The 20,867-nt window shown below is 36.3% G+C and overlaps 1 protein-coding gene across 3 annotated transcripts; it reads right to left on the bottom strand.

Annotated features, from left to right (window-relative positions):
* Positions 1 to 2,169: 2,169 nt before the first annotated feature.
* Positions 2,170 to 19,308, bottom strand: LOC103709984 (ELKS/Rab6-interacting/CAST family member 1-like). Of its 3 annotated transcripts, XM_039120943.1 has the most exons (6): positions 18,152 to 19,308; positions 18,042 to 18,079; positions 17,844 to 17,920; positions 9,356 to 9,467; positions 9,107 to 9,223; positions 2,170 to 2,719 (listed from the first exon to the last, which is right to left on the bottom strand). In XM_039120943.1, the coding sequence occupies exons 1-6, from the start codon at positions 19,296 to 19,298 to the stop codon at positions 2,375 to 2,377; spliced, it is 1,836 nt and encodes a 611-aa protein (XP_038976871.1). In that variant the 5' UTR covers positions 19,299 to 19,308; the 3' UTR covers positions 2,170 to 2,374. The 3 variants fall into 3 exon arrangements, with proteins under 3 accessions (XP_038976871.1, XP_038976869.1, XP_038976870.1); XM_039120941.1 differs by having other exon boundaries at positions 18,042 to 19,308; XM_039120942.1 differs by having other exon boundaries at positions 2,170 to 2,701; positions 18,042 to 19,308.
* Between the last annotated feature and the right edge of the window lie 1,559 nt (positions 19,309 to 20,867).

Below are 20,867 nucleotides of genomic sequence, written 5' to 3'. Positions count from 1 at the left end.
ATTGGAGCTTTTTCTAGTAGACATTTTCCAACTTCTTGAGGAGCTAAAAAACTATTTCAAAATTTTTATCAAATACCTCGAAATCACCTAAAAGATCTTCCAGCCTTCTAGGAAGTGGCAATACCAAAGTAAATAGGTAGTAGATGGTAGATTACAGAACTTATTTAGGAGCCATAAAACTTGATGGATAAGTCCATCTATATGTGGATCAATTTTATGGATTCTCATTCGCAAGCATTTCTATCAAGGGCAATATCTCATGTTATTCTAAATTTCTGTATATCCTTTCTGGTAACCTCTATCCATGTTAATTTGGATATTTCTTTTCCATTCTTACAACCTTCAGTATTTCTCTTTATGGAGTCTCTTATGTAGAAAAGGGCAAAAAAAAAAAAATTATCCAATGCCAAAAGAAAGAAATGATGCTTTTGTATTTAATTTAAAAGAATTTACTGGATGACCAGTTTAGTAAGGTTTCTAATCCACCATCACTTTTCATGAGGGTTTAGTTAGCTAGGTGAAATATTAGAAAATAGATAATTTTAAACTCATGTTGAGCTCAAAAACTTGGTAGCAAAAATAAATAACATCAAAAATATAGATTAGGAATGATTTTTTGTCAGTTATTATGTCTCTTTATATTTTCACCAATTCCCTTGGCAACGGACACAATTTAAAAACTGCAATATTAATTAAAATTATAAATTACAAAAGAGAGACTCATTTTAACTACCAAAAATATTTTTACTAAGTTTTGCTTAATCACATTAATGATCTTTTTCTTATTACATGTGGTAAAAGTTATAATGCTAAATATGCTTTTTTTCAATTCAAAGCATCTTTTTTTTTTTTATTTTGTGCAAATTTTATATCATTATTTAAGTTACTGAATTAAGATTTTTGCCAGGGATGCACTGCATTCGCCGAAGACAAAGTTTTGGAAGCTTCAAATCGGAGAATTCCAAATTAAAATCCAAATTAACATTACTACCAAGGCAATTCAGTTTCCATCCAATACCGCATGATATTGGAATTACATATTGAAAACTGAGGTGGATCTAAGCGGTGATGTGTCCATTTACCCTTCATACCATTCAATATTCAATTCTAAAATTCAGTCACTCTTTTATGAGTCATGCAGCTTGTGTGAATATGACATTGTTTACTCTTCGAATTTCATAGAAAATACCACCATGAGAGATCCGTCCCGCCCACCATCCATTCATCCTCCCTTAAGAGTTTTCTTTTCTTTTTGAGATAACCTCTCTTAAGATATTTTGGTTGCAAAGAAGTGCATTAAAGAGAGAAGGGAAAATTCTTTTTTTTTTCCATGGGAATAGAAATTTTTTTCGGAAAGATAAAGTTATAAGGTTTATAAATTGACTAATGAAACAAACAAATGAAACACTAGATTTTTAAAAGAAAAATAAGTTTTCATTCAAACATAGATTACAGGACATATAAATTCTCATGAGACATGGCCATGCGGGTTTCCAAATTAGAATCAAAATTCTATTAATCAACAAGTACGCATGAAACGTCTGCATGGGAAGTCCAGCGTGCTTCCTAGCAGCATTCTTCTTCTATTCTCTCAAATCAGTAATCGAGAATCACATTCTTCCCTTGATCTACTTTTCTCACTAACCAGTACGTGATGCTTTAAACTGTGTTTGATATTGTTGCTATTTCTTGTTTGAGCTCAAAGGGTTTCTAATATTTTTTATTTAAATATATTTATTCCTATCAATCAAAGGGTGTTCCAAAGTAGGATTGAAGTTCTTTGATCTGTATATTTCATGATGTGCCAATTTTTTTTCTTCCTTTGAAGGATGTGAATCAATTTTTTTCCTAAATTTTTCATTTATGAACCAGATTTTGAAGCATCCTCTTCTACCAGTCTGATCTCTAAATAATCAAGAAAGTGCAAAAAGGTTCGAAATAATGGAATTCATAAATCCTCTGATTCCTCAAGTTTTCAATCATCTGAATCTTTTCAAAAGTTCTCATGCAGGCAGATCTTATCCACAAACTAACTTGCCCTCGGGAATCCAAATAAGTCCTAAAAAATACTGTAATAAGTTTTGTTTTTGGTGAAAAAATGCTGTAATAAGTTTGTATTACATCTCGGGCAGTAATAATAATGACAGCATAAGAGAACAATAAACCATATGGCATTTGAGACGGACTCGTGAAAAAGAATTTAACACATTCTAATTGTTCATTGACTTTGCACACTTCTACCCTTCAGTTCGTTCATCAAAGATTACAGGAGGCAAGATCCTAACTTTAGGTCGGAAATGCTAACAAAGAATACAAAAATTTCCTTAGAATTATTTCCTATTCATAATTACTAGAGCTCACTTCTGTTTATAAATTAGATAAGGGGTTCTGAGAGTTCCATCTCATTAGAACTTCCCTGTGTATCAGTATGGTATCTTAGAAAGTTTAACCCCGGCCACTGCCATGGCCAACATACATATCTGTGACTGTTCTGAATCCTCGAATCACTTGTATTATCAGATTTTTCAAGCTGCTGCGTCAGCTCCTCCAACCTCTCCCTCAGCCTCGTCGATCTTAGGTCTGCCAGTCTCAATGATTTCTCAGCTGCATCTCTTGCAGTCATTGCTGCAGCTGCAGTCTCTTCCTTAAACTTGAGCTTGTTCTCTAAATTGATCAAGGCTTGTTTTGCCTCATTCAACTCCTGTCGTAGAGTTGACAACTGCAACAAAATCAGAATTCAACAACGATTGTAGTGGCACCAAGAACATGACCCATATATAAAATTACTAAATTGTGTTTTAAGAATAGAGGAATTGGGGTATCATCCTGCATGATTGATTAAAAATGGGTGTCGGAGTTTATATGATGTGGTCTTGTAGTTCGTTGTCCAATTCGTAGCAGTCTACAGCTTTGAGTGAAATATGAAGCCTGATTTTGAGAAGCGCAAAAAGCAGCAGTTGGACTGCAGCCCATCATAGCAGTCTACTATTCTGTTGCTGTTGTTATCTTCCTCTTCTAATTTAAAATTTACATAAAGAAATACATTTTTTTCTCTTTGGTAAATGATAATACAAGTGAATGAGTAAATCTGACTCAGTTTTTTCCAATTTAACTATTTGTGAACTTCATAAATTGGTTGACAAAATGATAAATGAAGATAAAAATGCTTTAAATCTCAGGAAAAAAAAATACCATATCCTTGGATTGTTTCACGACCTTAAATTCCAGGCAGTTTGGCACTACATCATTGATATATACTCCCTTATAGAATTTCAAACATCTGCAAAGATATTTCATATATATTTTTTGAATATTAGCTGGTTTTAAATGCTGGTGTATAAGCCCCCATCAAGAAGTGGTCAAACAGCAGCGGTAATGGCAGTATTCTAGTCCCTTGTGCTGTTATGTTCCTCTTCTACTTTTCAAATGCAAGTAACGAAAAAAAATATATATTTATTTTTTGTTTTCCACTTTTTTTTAGTCTGGTCAATCTAATATAATTGAACGGATAAAATTGAGACAGCTTTTGCTCTGAGTTATGGGATTTCTGCCAAAAACAGGAAAAAGAAAAAAAGGAAAAAGAGAAAAAGGAGAAAATCAACACAATTTATTTCACATCATTTTATTGTGTTTTGAGTTATTTAGAGTTGTAATTTGTGTAGTTTGTGTAGTCTGGGTACTTTTAGATTAAATATGAACTACATTGAGGCTATATGAATTAAGTAATCTAATAATGCAGGAACGTATTTACTATAAATAACAAATATCACTTAATCAAGCACCTCAAGACAAAAAACAAATCCAGAAATAAGATATTTTGATGTCCCGTCTAAGCATATTTCATTCTTTTCATTTCAGCAACCTATCTAAGCAACATTTATTGCATTACCTCATTTTAATATTTCACTCTGTTTCTGGAAAAGGGAAAAAATATCTACGAAGCAAAAAAAAAAGGAATTACATCAACATGTAATATTTTCTGATTCATAAAGAAATTAGTAAAGAAAATCAAATAAAATATTAAACATATAAACTTGTCAAACAAAAAAATAGTTTTGGTTATTATTTTTAATCAAGAATCTATTTTTATTCAACCATTTTGATTAAGAAACCTATAATTAAAAGATTTTAGATAAATCCTGAAAGAAAAGGAGGCCATTATATAAAAGAGATTTATATTTCATTATATTGCTCGCTCAGTATGTACATGGCCTAACTGAGGGCAAACCCAAGGCGCAAATCACTAAATAAATATATCAAAACTTGTATATATTTGCATTTGAATTTCAATAGACATATCATTTAGGTTTGCCAGATTATGGAAATGGAGGTCATTTCATTTTGAACGTCTAGTTCGACAACATTGCAGTACTTTCATTTTGGCTTTGTCCAGATTATTGACGTGGAGGTCATTTCATTTAGATTATTCCTAGTTTAATGATGTGGAGTTTGTCCAGCTTATTGACATGAGGGTCATAAAGAGTCATACCATTTTAAATATGTCCATCCAAATTGCATGGCAGTCATTTTACTTTGAACCTTTGGATCAACATCTCTTGCTTTTAAAAGTTAACCCTTTGACCCTAGTTACCCAAAAAAAGTTAATTTTGACCTTCACCATCCAACAGACAGGGATAGCTTTAGAGATACAAGACAGATTAAAGGTTAGTCATGGTATCAATTCAAGCCAACTATCTCAAGGCCATAGCTGCATCCCATTTTGAGTTCATCCAGTTTATTGACATGGAAATCATTTCATTTAGATTTTATCCAGTTTAACGATATGGAGGTAATTTTATTTTAGATTCATTTATCCAGCTTACTGACGTGGAGGTCATTGAAAGTCATACCATTTTAAATGTCTCCTCTTATGACATGGTGGTCATTTTGCTTCGACCATTCGGATCAACATCTCTTGCTTTTAAAAGTTAATTTTGACCTTCACCATCCAACAGACAGTGATAGACTTGGAGATATTAGATAGATAAAAGGTTAGTCTGGATATCCATTCAAGCCTAATATCTCAAGGCCATATTTACATCATTATAGTTTATTTTTTTACCGTGAGAGAAACTTAGGCATTGAATATGTGATAGAGATCATCTTAATCTATCAAATGTATTTGATGGATGGTTAATCAGATTTTCAGTTATGTCCATTTGAAATTTAGAATTTCAGTCTATGCAGAATCAGTTTGTTTGAATAAATTTAAATCGTTTTTGTTGTCTTTTCCACCATTTGACCTTCTAGATATTGGTTTTTGTGTACATGTTTATTCTCTATTTTTTTAAGATATCTCGCTGATCACTGATCAGAGTTATAGATTAACTTCTATAACTCATTAAGTTGATTCTTGTTGTTAACTTCCTACAGTCTGCACTGTAAACAGCCATAGATCAAAGGGTTATTGTTTACAGATCCACCATTGGATCAATTTCAAGTATTCTTATAAATCTTTCATTTCTTTTTCACAGAACATAGATCAGATATAAGATGAAATAGATATGCTTTTAGAATCAATCTGTCAACACTTTTGAGACTGAAAACTCGTCATAATTTTATCAACAACCTTTAAATCATTACGAATTCTTAAGACCATTTGATCCTTTATAACGTTTTTTTTGAACCTTTGTGATCCTTGATATTATGTCAGTTAGATGCCATCTGGCATAAGGAGTTTCTTTTCTTCAAATCACTTTTATGTGGTGGATTACTTATGTAGAACAAGGGTTGAAGTGTTGAACCCCTACTTCATATTAAGAGGTCCATGACCTCTTCCAAATGAAACCTAGAACTCTTTATTGGAATAAGAAGCCTATGAGATTAAATGAAAACGAAGGATCTAGTTAGTGTAACAAGAAGCACACTTCAGGAAAAGAGACACTTGACCTTAAGTAATGGAGTCTAGGACTCCTTAGAAAATAGCAGTGAGACCTTGTATGAAACCAAGCTCCGCAATCTCAGTACTAAGTACCATACCATATGTTATCGGTTCAGTATGGTATGGGTTTGGTATGGTATGTATCCCATACCAAGACAAATCTTGGATAAATTTTTTTTATTTTTTATCTCGGTACACCTTGGCACACCTCGACATGGATCGGCATGCATCCCGGTTCACCTCGGTACGGGTCCTATACCAAGATCTTACTTTTGTATAGGTTCTAACCCAATACCGTATGGTACACCCCAAATTGAGTGGTTAGGAACGACATAGTAGTCGATGTATAAAACCAAGGTCTTATTTTAGTGATGTCTATTGACTTCAAATTGAACAATAGCCAAAGACCTTCATATTAAGAGGTCCTTGACCTCTTTTACAAAAAGCCTAGAACTCCTGGTAGAAGAGAACGGCTCAGAACACATTTTTGGTGATAAGATCGAGGGATCTCTTCTTTTTTGAATAAAAAGGGATGAGTATGATAACCAGCATTTCACCCACTTTTTTTGAAAATTAGAGATTGAGGGTACTCTCTTTTGTGTTCTAGGACGAAATATTTATAGGAACTCCAAGTATGCAACCATCTAAATCTTAGATGGCTTATTTTTTGTCATTAATTATAAGAAATGCCCTTTGGAATCCTTTAACCAAAAAGCCTTTTTGGGATGGTTACTTTCAGAGCCACGTTGAATAGGCACCATTAAATTATAGGTGGGGCCTTTTATGGTCGTACAATAGTAAGTTTCTTTTAACAAATGGTGGATGAAATAGGGTTATGTAGATTATAAGTGGGACTTTGGTAGCTGTAGGATGATAAGTTTCATATAATGGATAGATTAAATAATTCAATTTAGTATGTCTACTGATCTACAAGGCTTTTAGAGCAATTGGATTGTAAATTGTTTTAACTAGATGGATCCCAAGGTATGAAAGCCATCAAATCATAAATTAGTTCAACAGACTAAACATAATCTAGACTGCTAATCAATCTTATAGACATTTAGAGCCATCGAATTGTAAGTTTACATACTGTTAGATGGACTAAACTATATAATGCAGACCATCAATTGATCCACAAGACTTTTAAAGAATTGGATCTTAAGTTTCTCAAAGTAGATAAACCAAATGGCTTAATCTAGTCCATCTACAGATCAACAAAGCCTTGAGCCATGGAGTCCTAAATTGCTTTAATCAAGCGGAATAAATGACTTAATCTAATCCATCTACTAATCTGCAAGGCCTTTAGAGCCGCTAAATGGTAAATTACTCTAATAAAATCGACTGAATGACTTAATCTAATCCATCTATAGATCTGCAAAGCTTTTAGAGATATTGGATCATAAGTGACTTTAATTAGATGGACAACCAAATGATTTAATCCATAGTTCATTTATTGATCCACAAGGCCTTTAGAGTTGTAGGATTGGAAGTTGCTTAAGGTGGATGAACCATGCGACTTAATCTATTCCATATGTCTTCTATTGGAATAGATAATATGGAGTAATCTAAACTGTTAAATCATCAATAGCCCTTTCATTGGATGATAAGTTTCTTCAATTAATGTGAACAAGATGGATCGATTCAACATATTTATTCATTAGATAGGTTTCCATTGTCATCAGATTGTCAGCTTCATCCATACAGGGTGAAATGAATCAACCAGGACCAACTATTTTCTAGAAACACTTTACTGATATAGATTTGTGATGTCTTTTTTATGATTAATAGTAATAAAATCACCTCGAACAAGATTACCTAAATTTTTAGTGTATATATTAAGAAAAGCATTATATATTATAATTTATTTATATAGACTACTTAGTAAACTATGAGAGCATGTATTTTAACTAAAAGGAATGTTTAAATATCTAATGGTCCATCAATCTTATGAGCATATATTAGTCCTAAAGATAGTTAATTTTTCTACACCATGTAGTCTTATTTTAATAATATCGAAACAAATATTGCTACATTATCTTGTGCATAATTCATGTCTTCTTTTAATAAATTCTTAAATTATTCAATATAGCTACTTTTCAGATAATCATAAAGGGTTTAATTAAAAAATGATTTTAATGTAAACTTTGAGAAATAAGCTTTCAATATCCTACTATCAGCCTAATTAATGGAAACCTAAACTAGTCTAGTTAAGTATTATGTTCATATTTAAATAGCCATCTAATCAATATCGTAGTTTAAAGAACTTTCTTGACATTTTCAAGCATAAAAATCCCTTCGTAAAAGTCGATCCTTGGAGATATTCAAGGCTGCTGTACCCACCATACAACACTGACAAGGTACCCATATAGTGCCAAGGTTCGGCTCAATATATGAGCCAAACCTGTCCATATCGAGCGGAACCATCCCATACCCCGAGTATTAACCCATACCACCCAGTTTCAGACGGTATTATGGCTGGGAGTAAAAAAAAAAGTGTTAGGAGGCTATGTCAATATAGGATACATATAGTATCTTACTGACAGTACTCTACCAAACTATAGTTCCAGTATCATTTTTGCAATCCTTGGAAGTACAACTTGGTTTTGGTGTGGTCTTCGTGCATGATCCGCCTCAATAAGGCTGACTAGGCTGTGTGGGCCTGATATAGCACACCTTGGGCCCTACTAGCCTTCCCATGCACACTCAAAGCCATTACACACAGAACTGCAAATATGAGGCCACGATGCTTGGGTTTTCAATTCTTGATTTGGATGACAATTTGATGGCCCAATTGATGCGACCATCCAATGTATTTTTTTCCTTTTAAAAAACGCTGCTTCTAATTATAGGAAGACATCCATCAAAGTAAATTTGTCTGTTTAGACGCTTACTACTTGAGCAATAGACTGAATCTAGTATTTTATCAATGGGAAGTGAGATTCTGTCATTCTCAAAAAACTAAAAGTGGAGAATTAGAGCCAACCTTATGTTCTAGAGGAAGTGGTGTAAGTTTTTCATTTCTGCCTAATTCTCTAGCATTATATGCATGAAATGAAAGCATAGATTCTATGGAACAATGAATGGGCTAATTACAAACTATCAATATTTTATCGTATCAAACTCATGTAAAGCAAAGGATACTGGCAGATCAAATTAGCTGTCAATATTTTCTATACCAAAAAGATACATGGCATGTATAAAATAAAAACTACTCTGTGAGCATACCTGTGTGAGAAATTCTTGTTCAACAGCTCTGCCTGCTGCAGCTTCTTGCTCTGCTGCTGTTTTCCATCTTACAATTTCTTCTTCTGCAGCTGCAATGTCCGTCAACAGGCCTTCAACCTTTAAAAACCAAAAAAAATCTGTTTAAGTCCAATAAAAACTAGAAAGACATCTGATATGAATAGTGCTCACGAAAGGAGTTACTGCACTGCATAAAACTTCTGAGTTCTGATACTATGGAAAGTTACTTACACTTTCATTTGCCATCTGATCTTTCTCCTTAAGTTCCTTAATTTGTTGCTTCTGCTGAGAAATCTCTTTTGCTTGAGAATCCACATGTGCCTTCAGTAGGCTAGACTCTGCCCTTAATCCAGTAATAGTATATTCACAAAGAAAATCCACTTAGTGGAGCTCAAAGAACTATATGGCTCATGTTAAAGACAATTGCCAACATATTTGCTTTTAATAATATGGTTTTCGCATACAGCAACATTTCACTATTTATTTTATAAAGTGAATTTAGTGCAGCATATACACCACACTGGCAATCATGGGCTAACTTTAGAAATCCAATGACAGTAACCAACAGCAAGTCATAGGATTTCGGACACTTACAGCATGCATTATAGCTATTTTGTGATTACTGTTATCTTGAGCTCACACAACAGAATAAGAACTTTTTACAAATATGGATTAAAAGTTTGCAATACTTAATTTAAGAATTTCATAAAGGTTTATTTAGGCTTGCATTGAGTTTGTAAAATGTTTTACATATTCTGGACTAGGAATCGTCCATTAGGATGATAGTAGCCTTCATGTAACATGAGGATATGGAAACAAAATAAAATCATTCAACTAATACTGAAATATGTGCTTATATTCTCAACTGTGTAAAGTTTGTATTGTCATACGGTTTAATATTGCAAATATATTCAAATTTCAATCACCACTAGTTCTTTTATATTTATCTTATAAAGAATTACTGAACTATTTTATTGATGCATCATGGGATGCCGCACCTATATGTGTAGATATGGATTCATGCCTGAGCATAAACAGCCAAAGCGTTTTATCTAGATGACAGCTGAACTAGGACAACCAGTGACAGCATATTACTTTAAATATTAGAAAAGAAAGAAAAAATAATAAAATGGAACAGAAACGTAATCATAAGCAACCATCTAGATAGAAGAGTCATAATAGATATTATTGATTTTGTAGATTGATTCCATCAAATTCACCCTCAAGAGAAGGCATTTTGTTCGTGAGCCCTGTCTCTATTAGAGAAAGAAGTCAATTAGCATCAAGGAACCTCCAATCAAGAAACCGTTTTGACAACCTCAAAGAGGACACAGAGTTTGTTAATCACTTCCCACATACATCGCTTATTAAATGCACAAGCACATGCATACAATAGTCTGTAAAAATATGAAGTAGAAAAAAGGATGGAGAAAATGCATATTGTGGATAAATTGGGTGATAGACATGCATGGTACACAGGTCGCATAGATCTAATCCTAAATGTAGACTCGGAATCTATTTTCAATGGACCCGAATGTCACTTGAATTCTTAAAGATAATGCATACACCACAGAAACAAATGTAACATAAATTTAAAGTTTCACTCCAAATAGATCTAACTATTGAGGGATCTGCAAAAAAGATTTATATGGATAATATACCAAAATGAATAATGTGATTAAGTCCAAATCACAAAGTGAATCAAATGCTATATGATCTCTGAGAAAGATTTATAATAGACCATTAGCCTAAATCTAGCATTAAGTTAAGGTTAGAATTTAAAGACACGAGTATTGATAAACATATGTGAACCTTAAGCCCATCGTTTGCGGAACCGTTCCGAACCACCCGATTCGGAGCGTACCAAACCGTACCGGCGGTGAACCGGGATGGTTCTTACAACCAAAACAAGACACCAACGACGGAGGGGGAGAAAAAGGAAAGAGAGAAAAAGAGAGAGAGAGCGGGGGAGGGAGGGAGAGGGAGAGGAAAGAAGAGAGAGAGAGGTGGAGGTCGGCTAGTGGAGGGCCAAAGAGCCGTGCAAAGGAGGCGGAGCTCCACCTCCAGTTCCCTGTTTCATTTAAAACAGGGGGCCGGAGGGGGCTCTTTTTTATTTTCACGATTTCTATGTGAAGTCTGAAGTCGGCCCGGAGGGTTCTCATATTTTGCCAACTTAACTTAAAAATTGCAAAAATAAAAAAAGGCCCCTCCAGGGCCATGTTTCGAATGAAACAGGAAAACCGGTGGCACAGCCCCTTTTCAACCCCTCCGCGTGGCTCGTCGGCCCGTCACCAGCCTCCATTCTTCCTCTTTCCCGCCCCCTTCACTATGTTGGTAAAGGGCCAGCACGGAACGGCACAGGGATGACCGACCCGTGCTGCTAGACAACCGGTCTGAGCCCCGGTTCCAGCACAGCAATCCTTGCTTAAACCCACATGTAACGTCCATTTAAAGCAGATATGATAATTTATGTGCAAATTGGAGTTATATAGACAATAAACCCAATTGTTGTATGGAAAAAAGGCCAAGTACCTGAGTAGACAAATGTTGGTTGGATTGGTAAGGAATATGTATTTGTGGAGCATAAGCTCAAGGTAATTTATGGGGAAAACACGAGGTGGCCTAAAATCCAAATTCAAAACTGAAATTTTACAGCCTAAACGGATCCAAAACTAGGGTTAGTTTCACAGATCCAACCATGAGTAAATTTACAAGGCCAAATATATCACATCCATGGGCTATTTATACTAATTATTCATCTTTTCTTCATCATTTATACGAAAGTCAGGAAGCATTTTCTCTACATTAAACATAGCTTTATGAATTTCCAAAAGATCTGGAATCATTACATTATTAGCTTCCAAACAAAGGTAATAAGAAAAGCAATTTTTTAACAAAGGTTTAGGTATTCTAAAGCTCAACAAGAAAATGATTTATTGCACTCTAAACATGCTTGTTTTAAATGTTTTATGTTAAAAATATATTTTTTTGACTATTACAAAATGTAACCACCAAATTGATACATTCAAAGGTTCCACACAATATAATTTTTTCTGAAGGGTTGCCTACTTTTTCTTAAATAATTGAATTTTCAGATTTTTGTAATATTAAAAATAAACTGCCAAAAAATAGAGCCTGGAGCAATGAAGCTACTGAATCCAAGACTCATTTATCCTAAAGATGAAAAGAAAACAGGGTTCTGTACGTTGAAACCAAATGTCATATGGACCCCAAAGAAGCCTTCAAATGTGGACCATAGTCCTAATTATGGTATGCATCAAAAGCCACAAAATGAAATGTTTAATGGATCCTTAGAAACATGTATATGTGGATCACAAACCAAAACATGACACTGAAAAAATTCATTATGAATCCCCACAGAACGTGTATAGGTGACCATAAGCCCAAATGCAACAACAACATTCTAAAGAGAATTGATGTAGATCACAAGCCCTTATTTAGCATGGCAAGTGTTGCCTGGACACTCCAAATTTTGGATTTTTTGATGAGTTGGAGACTTCGACATTTGATACAGTTGGGACATTTAACGACATCCTTTAACACTTCATACTATCAAATTATGAGATCATTATCGTTATATGTCCGCTTGTCTCACTTCTGTATGAAAAGTTCTAAGTCTTATATAATAATCAGCAACCATTTATCAAATTATGAACTTGAGGAGCACAAAACTGGATCCTAATTCATTATATGCATACATTAAGACATATTTACACATACGTATACAAGATATAAATGTGTCCAATTTTTAGAAGATTCCCATGTCAGATTCTTTAGGACACTTGGACATTTGACACCCATGTCACATATCCAAGTAACATTAATGGACATAAAGATGGAAACCTATGGAAACCAAATATCTTATGGTTTCTTAAGAAGCACATCTATGTGGATCATCAGGCTAGCCTAAAGAAAACACATGCTGTATAGGGTCAAGGTTTTGATTCAAACTATCTTAATGGTCCTATAAGTTACTTAGGTTATTATTCAAGTATCACTTTAGCTGCATAAAGTTGCTGATCCATCAGCAAGTAGGGCTCGGTCGTAACTCTGCTGGGCATGTGGGAACAATTTAACCAAAGAGAGCATGCAAGACCCACTTACGGCTTTGACTTGGCCACAGCTATGGCCTTGATGGACCTCTAGAGTTATATATGGCTCTTAATGGATTTAAGACCATAATTTTAGCCAAGTAAATAAGTGAATCACAAATTTTCTAAAAGGAAAAGTGAAGCACATTTGTTTGGCTCTTAATAGGCTTCTAGGTCTACTTATACAAGGTTGACATGTCACACCTTGAGCGTTTTAAAGGAATATTAAACCAAATTAAGAAAAAGTAGATATGAGAGACCAACTTGCTGATCTAAAAAAGTTTTTAAAAGCAAATATATGCAAATTGGACCTGCAAGACCTACTTGTGGCTCTTAGTAGCTTATGAATGCCAAAGCAAACATGGGAGGTTCGCTTGTAGCTATCATTAAAGCCAGATTTAGTTTAATAAATTTGAGCTTGTTGAATTAGCTTGTGTTGTATAAATCATGACTTAATTTAGGATTTTTTTGAGAATAATAATTTAAGAATTATTTAGGTCCAAACAAGACAAAATTGGCAAAATCAAGTGTCATATGGCTTATAGATAAGACCTACAAATATTTTCAGTCCAAGACTCAGCTGGATGGAACATTTTTTAGGCTCAGGTTGGGACTTGACTAAATATTCAGCCCAATATTTCCTTTCCCAATAGGTGGAAGATTTCAAGTCTACTATTCTTGGATTATGCTTGTCATAATCAAATTCTGATAACATTCATTTGCTGTTCATTTGTTCCATTAAAAGTTTTAACATTATCAAGAGATGTGAAACATCTGTCCGGCAAAACATGATTTTCCAAACTATTATGAATGGTGACTTGATAACTGTGTCATACATCAAATCTCAAATTCTCCTTTTTACTCAAGCATGAAAATAACCATGCACTCATGCTTAATCTCCATATTCTTAATATTATCCAGTCATTCTAGATAAAGGGGCCACGATGTCCTTATAGCATCATCAACCATGTTTTTATTAAATCTTCCAGACTCCTGCAGTCTAAATTTACTTTGTCCTTTTCTATTGGTTCGGTCCTTTCTCTGTTTGAGCAGAACAAGTATTTCCAAGTCTCAACTTAAGTAGTTAGAAATGCATCTCCATGTTTGGAAATAGAGATAACTCTACAAGGCAAATCAAGCATTTTACACACAGAATTCTCAGGACTAAACTTCTTAAGACATGCACGTTTTTTGTGTATTTTTAGGAATAGAAAAAATATGGTGATTGACTTACATTTTGCCTCCAGTTAAGTTTTACTGGAAGATAGCAATTGGTTCTCCTTTCTTGGATTATTCAGAATGAAGATTGGCGCAGATAGGACTATGTCCACTGACAATATTTGCCTCCAGATTTCATCTTTACTCAGAAGGATTTAACTTATTAATCACTGACAATTTTTAACCACAAAGGAGAAAGCTTAGATGGAATATACTTCTCTAATATGATATACACGTTTAGATCCAGATATAGCAGACCAAGCTCCAGATTCATTGAATTGACAAGATCTCTTGATGTAAAATCTGTGACCATTTAGGATATTTTGCTCTTATATAACTGATAATATCGAGAAAGCATGGAGAACCCACAGGAGACAACATAAGAATAAATCAATTTGCTTGCTAAACACTACATAGAATAGATAGATAGATGGATGTCTAATTGAATAAACACTCTTAATTTTCTTGTAGACAATATATAGATGCATTAACAAATTTGGAAAAGTTTATGCAGAGGGCCATGAAATAATATTAGATCTCCCAAATTGTCAAAATCTAACACTTGGGTGAAAAGATGTCTCCCTAAAGCTAGCTAGTTGGATGTTCACTGCAGCTTATTTCAGTTCATTGATCTACTGGGGTTGAGATTTGTGCTACCCTAGAACCAAAATGCAGAAAGCAATTGCTATCCAAGCAAAAGAACCTCAAACTGTGAGCGCTATTCATTGCTTCCTCAAACACTCTTCTAGTAAGCATGCAAATTGCTTTCCTTGCATCCTCCACCATTTCAATTTTTAACAACAAATCTAACTCTTTCTGTCCCAGAATTTCCATCAACTCATTAAAGGAATCCAGTCCTAGATGTCTCTCTTTTAAATTTTAATTTTACCCCACACTTAGGAAGTGCACTCATAGAGCTTTGGGTCGGCCACTATGCTCCATTATGGTTCACAAAAGTCCCCAAGATGAATATAGACAAATTGAACCAAAGGAATAGCTGAGGAAATATATTTCCATCACTCTCACCATAGAGAAGCAATCTCTATACTAAACCTCTTTTTAGGAGGCCAAACCAGGAGAAAACACAATTGCTTTTAAAATTCAGTGCATCAACCCTACTTTTGAAGATTTAAGCAAATTCAATGGGTGAATCAGAGATGATAACAATTCACCTTGAAATCTTCTCTAGCTTCCAATTATCATCTCATGTCCTATGACAAGGCCTGTACCTGCGAAGGATAGACTAGATAAGGTTGAGCTCCTCAAGTTATGGTTACCTCGTGTGGGGGTGTCATATAACTCCATTCTATTAGTCTTTAACCTTGTTCTAAACCAAAATTTCTGTCTATAAAAATAGAAAAGAAAAGAAAAGCATTCTTAGTTCCTCCATTTGGTGAAATGATAAGGTTGCTCCATTATGATTTGGGTGTCACAAGTTCGAAACACGAAAATAGCTTCTCTGCACATAGAGGTAAGGTTGCATGCATCTGACCCTCCCTCAACCCTGCAATGACGGAACCTCATGCATTGCAATGCCCCTTTTTATCCTTAATTCCTCAACAAAATGGTAAAAACTTGAAAAGCCTCAACACAACTCGTTCAACCTAAAATATTTAACTCCTATCTAGGGCGCAATTCCACTAACTTGAGACCACATATGGGTTAGAAGTACTATTCATGAACTATCTCTTCATAGTTCATATAACCTAGCCATAAACAACCATCCTTGACTCCGCAACTTAAAGGAATGATCTCCATAATAATTTCCCATGAGCGATTTTCGTTTTTCAAATTTATCCTAGCCCAAGCTCTCTCCTCTCATTAGTTGTGAGAAATTATTCCACTTTAGGCTAACCATTCCAATAACCCCGTTCAAAATAAGATTCATCTACATTTTCGGTACTTAACTAACCAACCAATGGTCTACCAAGAAAAAGCAAACCAACCAATGAACATGTCAAAGATAAAGACAATATAAATGTGAAGATTGCTTCAATAGAATTAGCTTTACTAGTGATATCTCTCCCACTACAAAGATTGAACATTTATTTTCTGCCCAACAAACCCTCTCTATATCAAATCAAAACATGAATTTGAAAACTACCAGCATGATGTGTTATCTTCGATACCAGCACTAGCATAGGTGCTAGAACATTGAAAAGGTCTGTAATAATACATACATGCCTGTCTATACTAGTGAGTCCAAAAGTACCATATAGACCGTACCAGTTAGTACCCAAAGTCTTTTTATTCTTTTTGACATTTTTAATTTCAGTTTATACTGTTGTAAACAGTACCATACTGATAAAGGGGGCTCGTATTGATATTTAAAACTTCGGATCAAAGTGCACCTTCAAACCTCCTATCTTCAAAGCTAAAGTGGAGTACCACATAGAAATTCTCTTACTATGCAACCCATATAACTTGCCACTTGCACACATCAAACACATCGATTTCCACAATGGTTGTCTTACCCAAGTTCACTTGAATTCCTGGAACATATCAAAACATCTTGGCAAAAACTTAAAGTTGCTCCATGCACCACTTACAAACTCGTGTTTTATTACCAAATTTTGGGTCCACCATGTTCCAAACCACGCCCACACTAATTGTCTCCAACTATCGTGCCCTAGGACCTACAAGAAACCTCCAAAACAAGAGTAATAAGAAGATGAGATGAACCGAACACATGAACACAACCCTTATAAGAGATACAAATATATCCTTTATAGACCCTTAGTAAACATGTAAAAGAGAAGCCAAAGGAAAAAAAAATATAATTTCTGGTTCATCTATTTCCTTCTCAAACCCATTCTTTGCAGGGCGTACAAACATGAGGCACCCAGTGCTCTAGCTATCTAAAGTTCCAGCTTACACGAATAAACCTAGTAACTTGAATTAAGTTGAAACAATTATTGAAGCCAAGAAAACTATTCTGTACAAATTTTCCATTTGTACATATCATTTTAAATAGTTTCGATAAGCATTTCATAGACTTTCCTTTTTGGCATGATTTATATAATTTTGCATGTTTTGTATTTAATTCTGTTTCTTAGATGTTGTGATAATTTAAAATAGACTTTAATCTGGATGAAAGTAGAATGATATTTTAACACAGATAGCTAATATGCGCCTTAGAGAAATTTATTCAAGTTTAAAATGGATATTTGTAAAGGAGGGGCATGGGAATATGGGAATAGTATATCTTTTGGATAAAGAGAAGGTTGAAGTACATGTGGAAGTTATTAGGTAAATGGAATGGCCTGCTGACGATGAAGGAAGTGGTATTTTGAAGAATCCATAGAATCCATAATGCAGATACCGACAATATGAATATTAATTTTGCTAGATGTGCATGAACAGAACTCTTCAAACAATATAACAGATACCTTAGTGCTTCCACTAAATGCTGCAGCTCAACGATCTCAAGTTGAGATGCTTTCACAGTATTCTGCAAAGCACCAGCCTGTACAAGGGCATGCAAAGCAAGTTTCAGTAATCCACTTCAAACATAATCCAAAATCAAGATCATCATTCTAGATCATTATAGTAATAGATAGACCAGCAATATGAAGAGAGATGTATACCAATGTATAGACTTCATCATCATCTTCTCTCTCCTCCACACCATGCCTCCCATGGCCATTGAGTCTCAAATCTATCCCAGCCTCTCTCAGCACATTTTCTGCCATTTCCAACACCTTATCTGTCTTTGATGACAAGGCGCTTCTAAGCAAGGTACCCACATGCTGCTTCTCCACCAATAACTCATCAACTTTATCCCTCAAAACTCTTGTCTCCTGTCCTTTCTCTTCCATTTTTTCCCTTACTTTGTGCACAGCAACCTTGGCCAGCTTATAAATAGAAACTGATGTTTCAAACAAAGTTTGTAAATTCTCATCCACATCCATCTCTTTGCCCAGAGACAAAGAATCCAACAATTCTGACTGATCCAATGTCCCTGCATCTGCAATTCGAATAATATCGTGAATCTGTTCATAAGCCTTAGACATGTGATTCAACTGACCGATAAGCAATGGTCTCTGTGACTGTATTTTGGTCTCCAAACTTCTCGATTTGCTATCAAAATCCTCGCTAAACTGCCTCAGCTTTGAATTCTCCATCTCCAAGATATAAATCTTGGCATCCCTCTCGGTAACCAACTTCTCCAGTCTCTCAATCTCAGAGCCCTTCTTAGAGACCTCCTCTCTAAGCCCGCCAATGGTTGCTTCAAGCTCTGAGACCTCAATGGCGATCTCATAGTTCCTCTGTTCCACCTGCTCACGAGCTGCATCTCTGGATTTGGCCGCCGCATCAATCTGCTTTACGAGCTCCTCCACGATCTCGTCCGCCCTCTTGACGACGCCGTAGGCCACGGCCGGCATCCCAGTGTGCTTCTCCGACCTCGGCAAGCCGCCGGCGGAGAAATTCTTAAAGTCGGCGACTTTTCCGGAAAACTTCTCGATGCCGGAAACCAGCATCTGGGCAGCGGACTCCACCTCCGACCGGAGGGCGTCCTTCTGCCTCACGGCCTCGGCGAGCTCCACCGCCGCCCGGGCGGCGGAGCGGGCGGTGTCCTCCTTCTCGCGGAGGGCGTCGTCGCGCTTCCGGATGACGTCCTGGGCGAAGGCCTTGAGGCGGTTGTGGGTGGACTGGAGACGGGAGAGCTCGCCCTCGGCGGCCTTCCGCGCGCGGCGCTCCTGTTCGAGCTCGGCGAGGAGGTTGTGGACGCGGCAGCGGTCGTCGGCTGAGGGAGGCTCGCCGGAGGAGGCGGGCGCGGTGTTTGCGTCGTCGTCGTCGACGTCGCTGAGGACGGCGTCGTCGTCAAGGACTTCCTTAGACATGAAGGGAATCGAAGGGGTAGTTCTATATACACCCCCCCTATTGCTCAGGACACCCCCCAAAAACCAAAAATAAAAAACCCAAACTAACCTTTAGTGTAATTACCATATTGCCCTTGAAATTTTCTCATACACCCCCCTCCCTCCTCCTCCGTTTCGTTTTGAAAAGAAAAAAAAAAAACACCCCTCAAACCCCCCTTAAACCCCTCCTCCCCCGTTCCCCCTTCTCCCTCTCGTCGCCGGCATTCTCCCGATCTCCGACCACCTCGCCGGCTTCTCCCGGAACCACCTCGCCGGCTTCTCCCGAAATTTTTTTTTTTCACGGTTCGTGCTCCGTTCGGCACTGGATCGCCGAACAAAAGGCTTCTGTTCGGCTGAACAGTGCCGAACAGAAGCCTTCTGTTCGGCAACCCTCAACCGAACAGATCTGTTCGGCTGCACAGTGCCGAACAGAAGGCTTCTGTCCGGCACTGTTCAGCCGAACAGAAGCCTTTTGTTCGGCGATCCAGTGCCGAACGGAGCACGAACCGTGAAAAAAAAAATTTCGGGAGAAGCCGGCGAGGTGGTTCCGGGAGAAGCCGGCGAGGTGGTCGGAGATCGGGAGAATGCCGGCGACGAGAGGGAGAAGGGGGAACGGGGGGTTTTGGGCGTTGGCGAGGTGTTTTGGAGGGGAAGAGCGGGGTGGGGGGGGTTTGGGGGGTGTAGAGAGCAATTTAGGTGAGGGGGTGGGGAGGGTGGGGGGTAATTTAGAAATTTTTAATTTTTTAGGGGTGTCCTTAGCAAATGGGGGGGTGTAGAGAGTATTTAATTTTTTTTTAATTTTTGGGGGGTGTCCTGAGCAATAGGGGGGGTGTATATAGAACCACCCGAATCGAAGGGATGCTTGGCGTAGCGACCAACCAGTTTTGGGGGCGTTCAGGTGCCCCCCCTTTCTTTGAAGTTTAAACAAACTCAATTTATATCGTGCCTTAATTTTCGCAATTTGGAACGAAGGATTCCGATTTCTGTTTGGATTCGGGGTGGATATGGGTTAGTGGCGAATCAAGGCAATCTTATTGGGTTGGTTTGTTTTAGATTTTATGTAGGATTCGACCAATTCTTGTTCCAATTTTTTGAAATCCAATTGGACTAGATCGAGTGTATGCTAAAGGATCAGGTAATCCGGACCTGACTTGATCTAGCCCGGAAACATGCACAGTATTTATTGAATTGGAACTTGTGCGGTCAAAGATCTTCCATCATTATCATTAGTTCCTTTCTTTCTTTTCTTTCTTTCTACTTTGGATGGATAGATTTGCTTAAATATGTGCTTATACTTGTTCTAAATATTTAAATAATCTTAGCTACATCTGTACTTAATTCTCTCCCCCTTATTTATCTATTTAGATCCACAACTGATTTTTTGACATGAGTAAATAAACCTATAGTTAAGTTGATGGACATAGAATTTGCTTTCATTTGTTGATTTATAGTCCGTATTAGACAAGTTATAACTTTTTTATTTTTATAAAATATTAAGTTATTGATGTTGAATTTTGTTTTTTATTATTTTATTAAACAATTTATATGATA

The sequence above is a fragment of the Phoenix dactylifera genome, unplaced genomic scaffold (genome assembly GCF_009389715.1).
Source record: "Phoenix dactylifera cultivar Barhee BC4 unplaced genomic scaffold, palm_55x_up_171113_PBpolish2nd_filt_p 000923F, whole genome shotgun sequence".
Taxonomy (NCBI): domain Eukaryota; kingdom Viridiplantae; phylum Streptophyta; class Magnoliopsida; order Arecales; family Arecaceae; genus Phoenix; species Phoenix dactylifera.
Note: the sequence above shows the minus strand (reverse complement) of the source record. Positions and strands in the feature narration are given on the sequence as shown.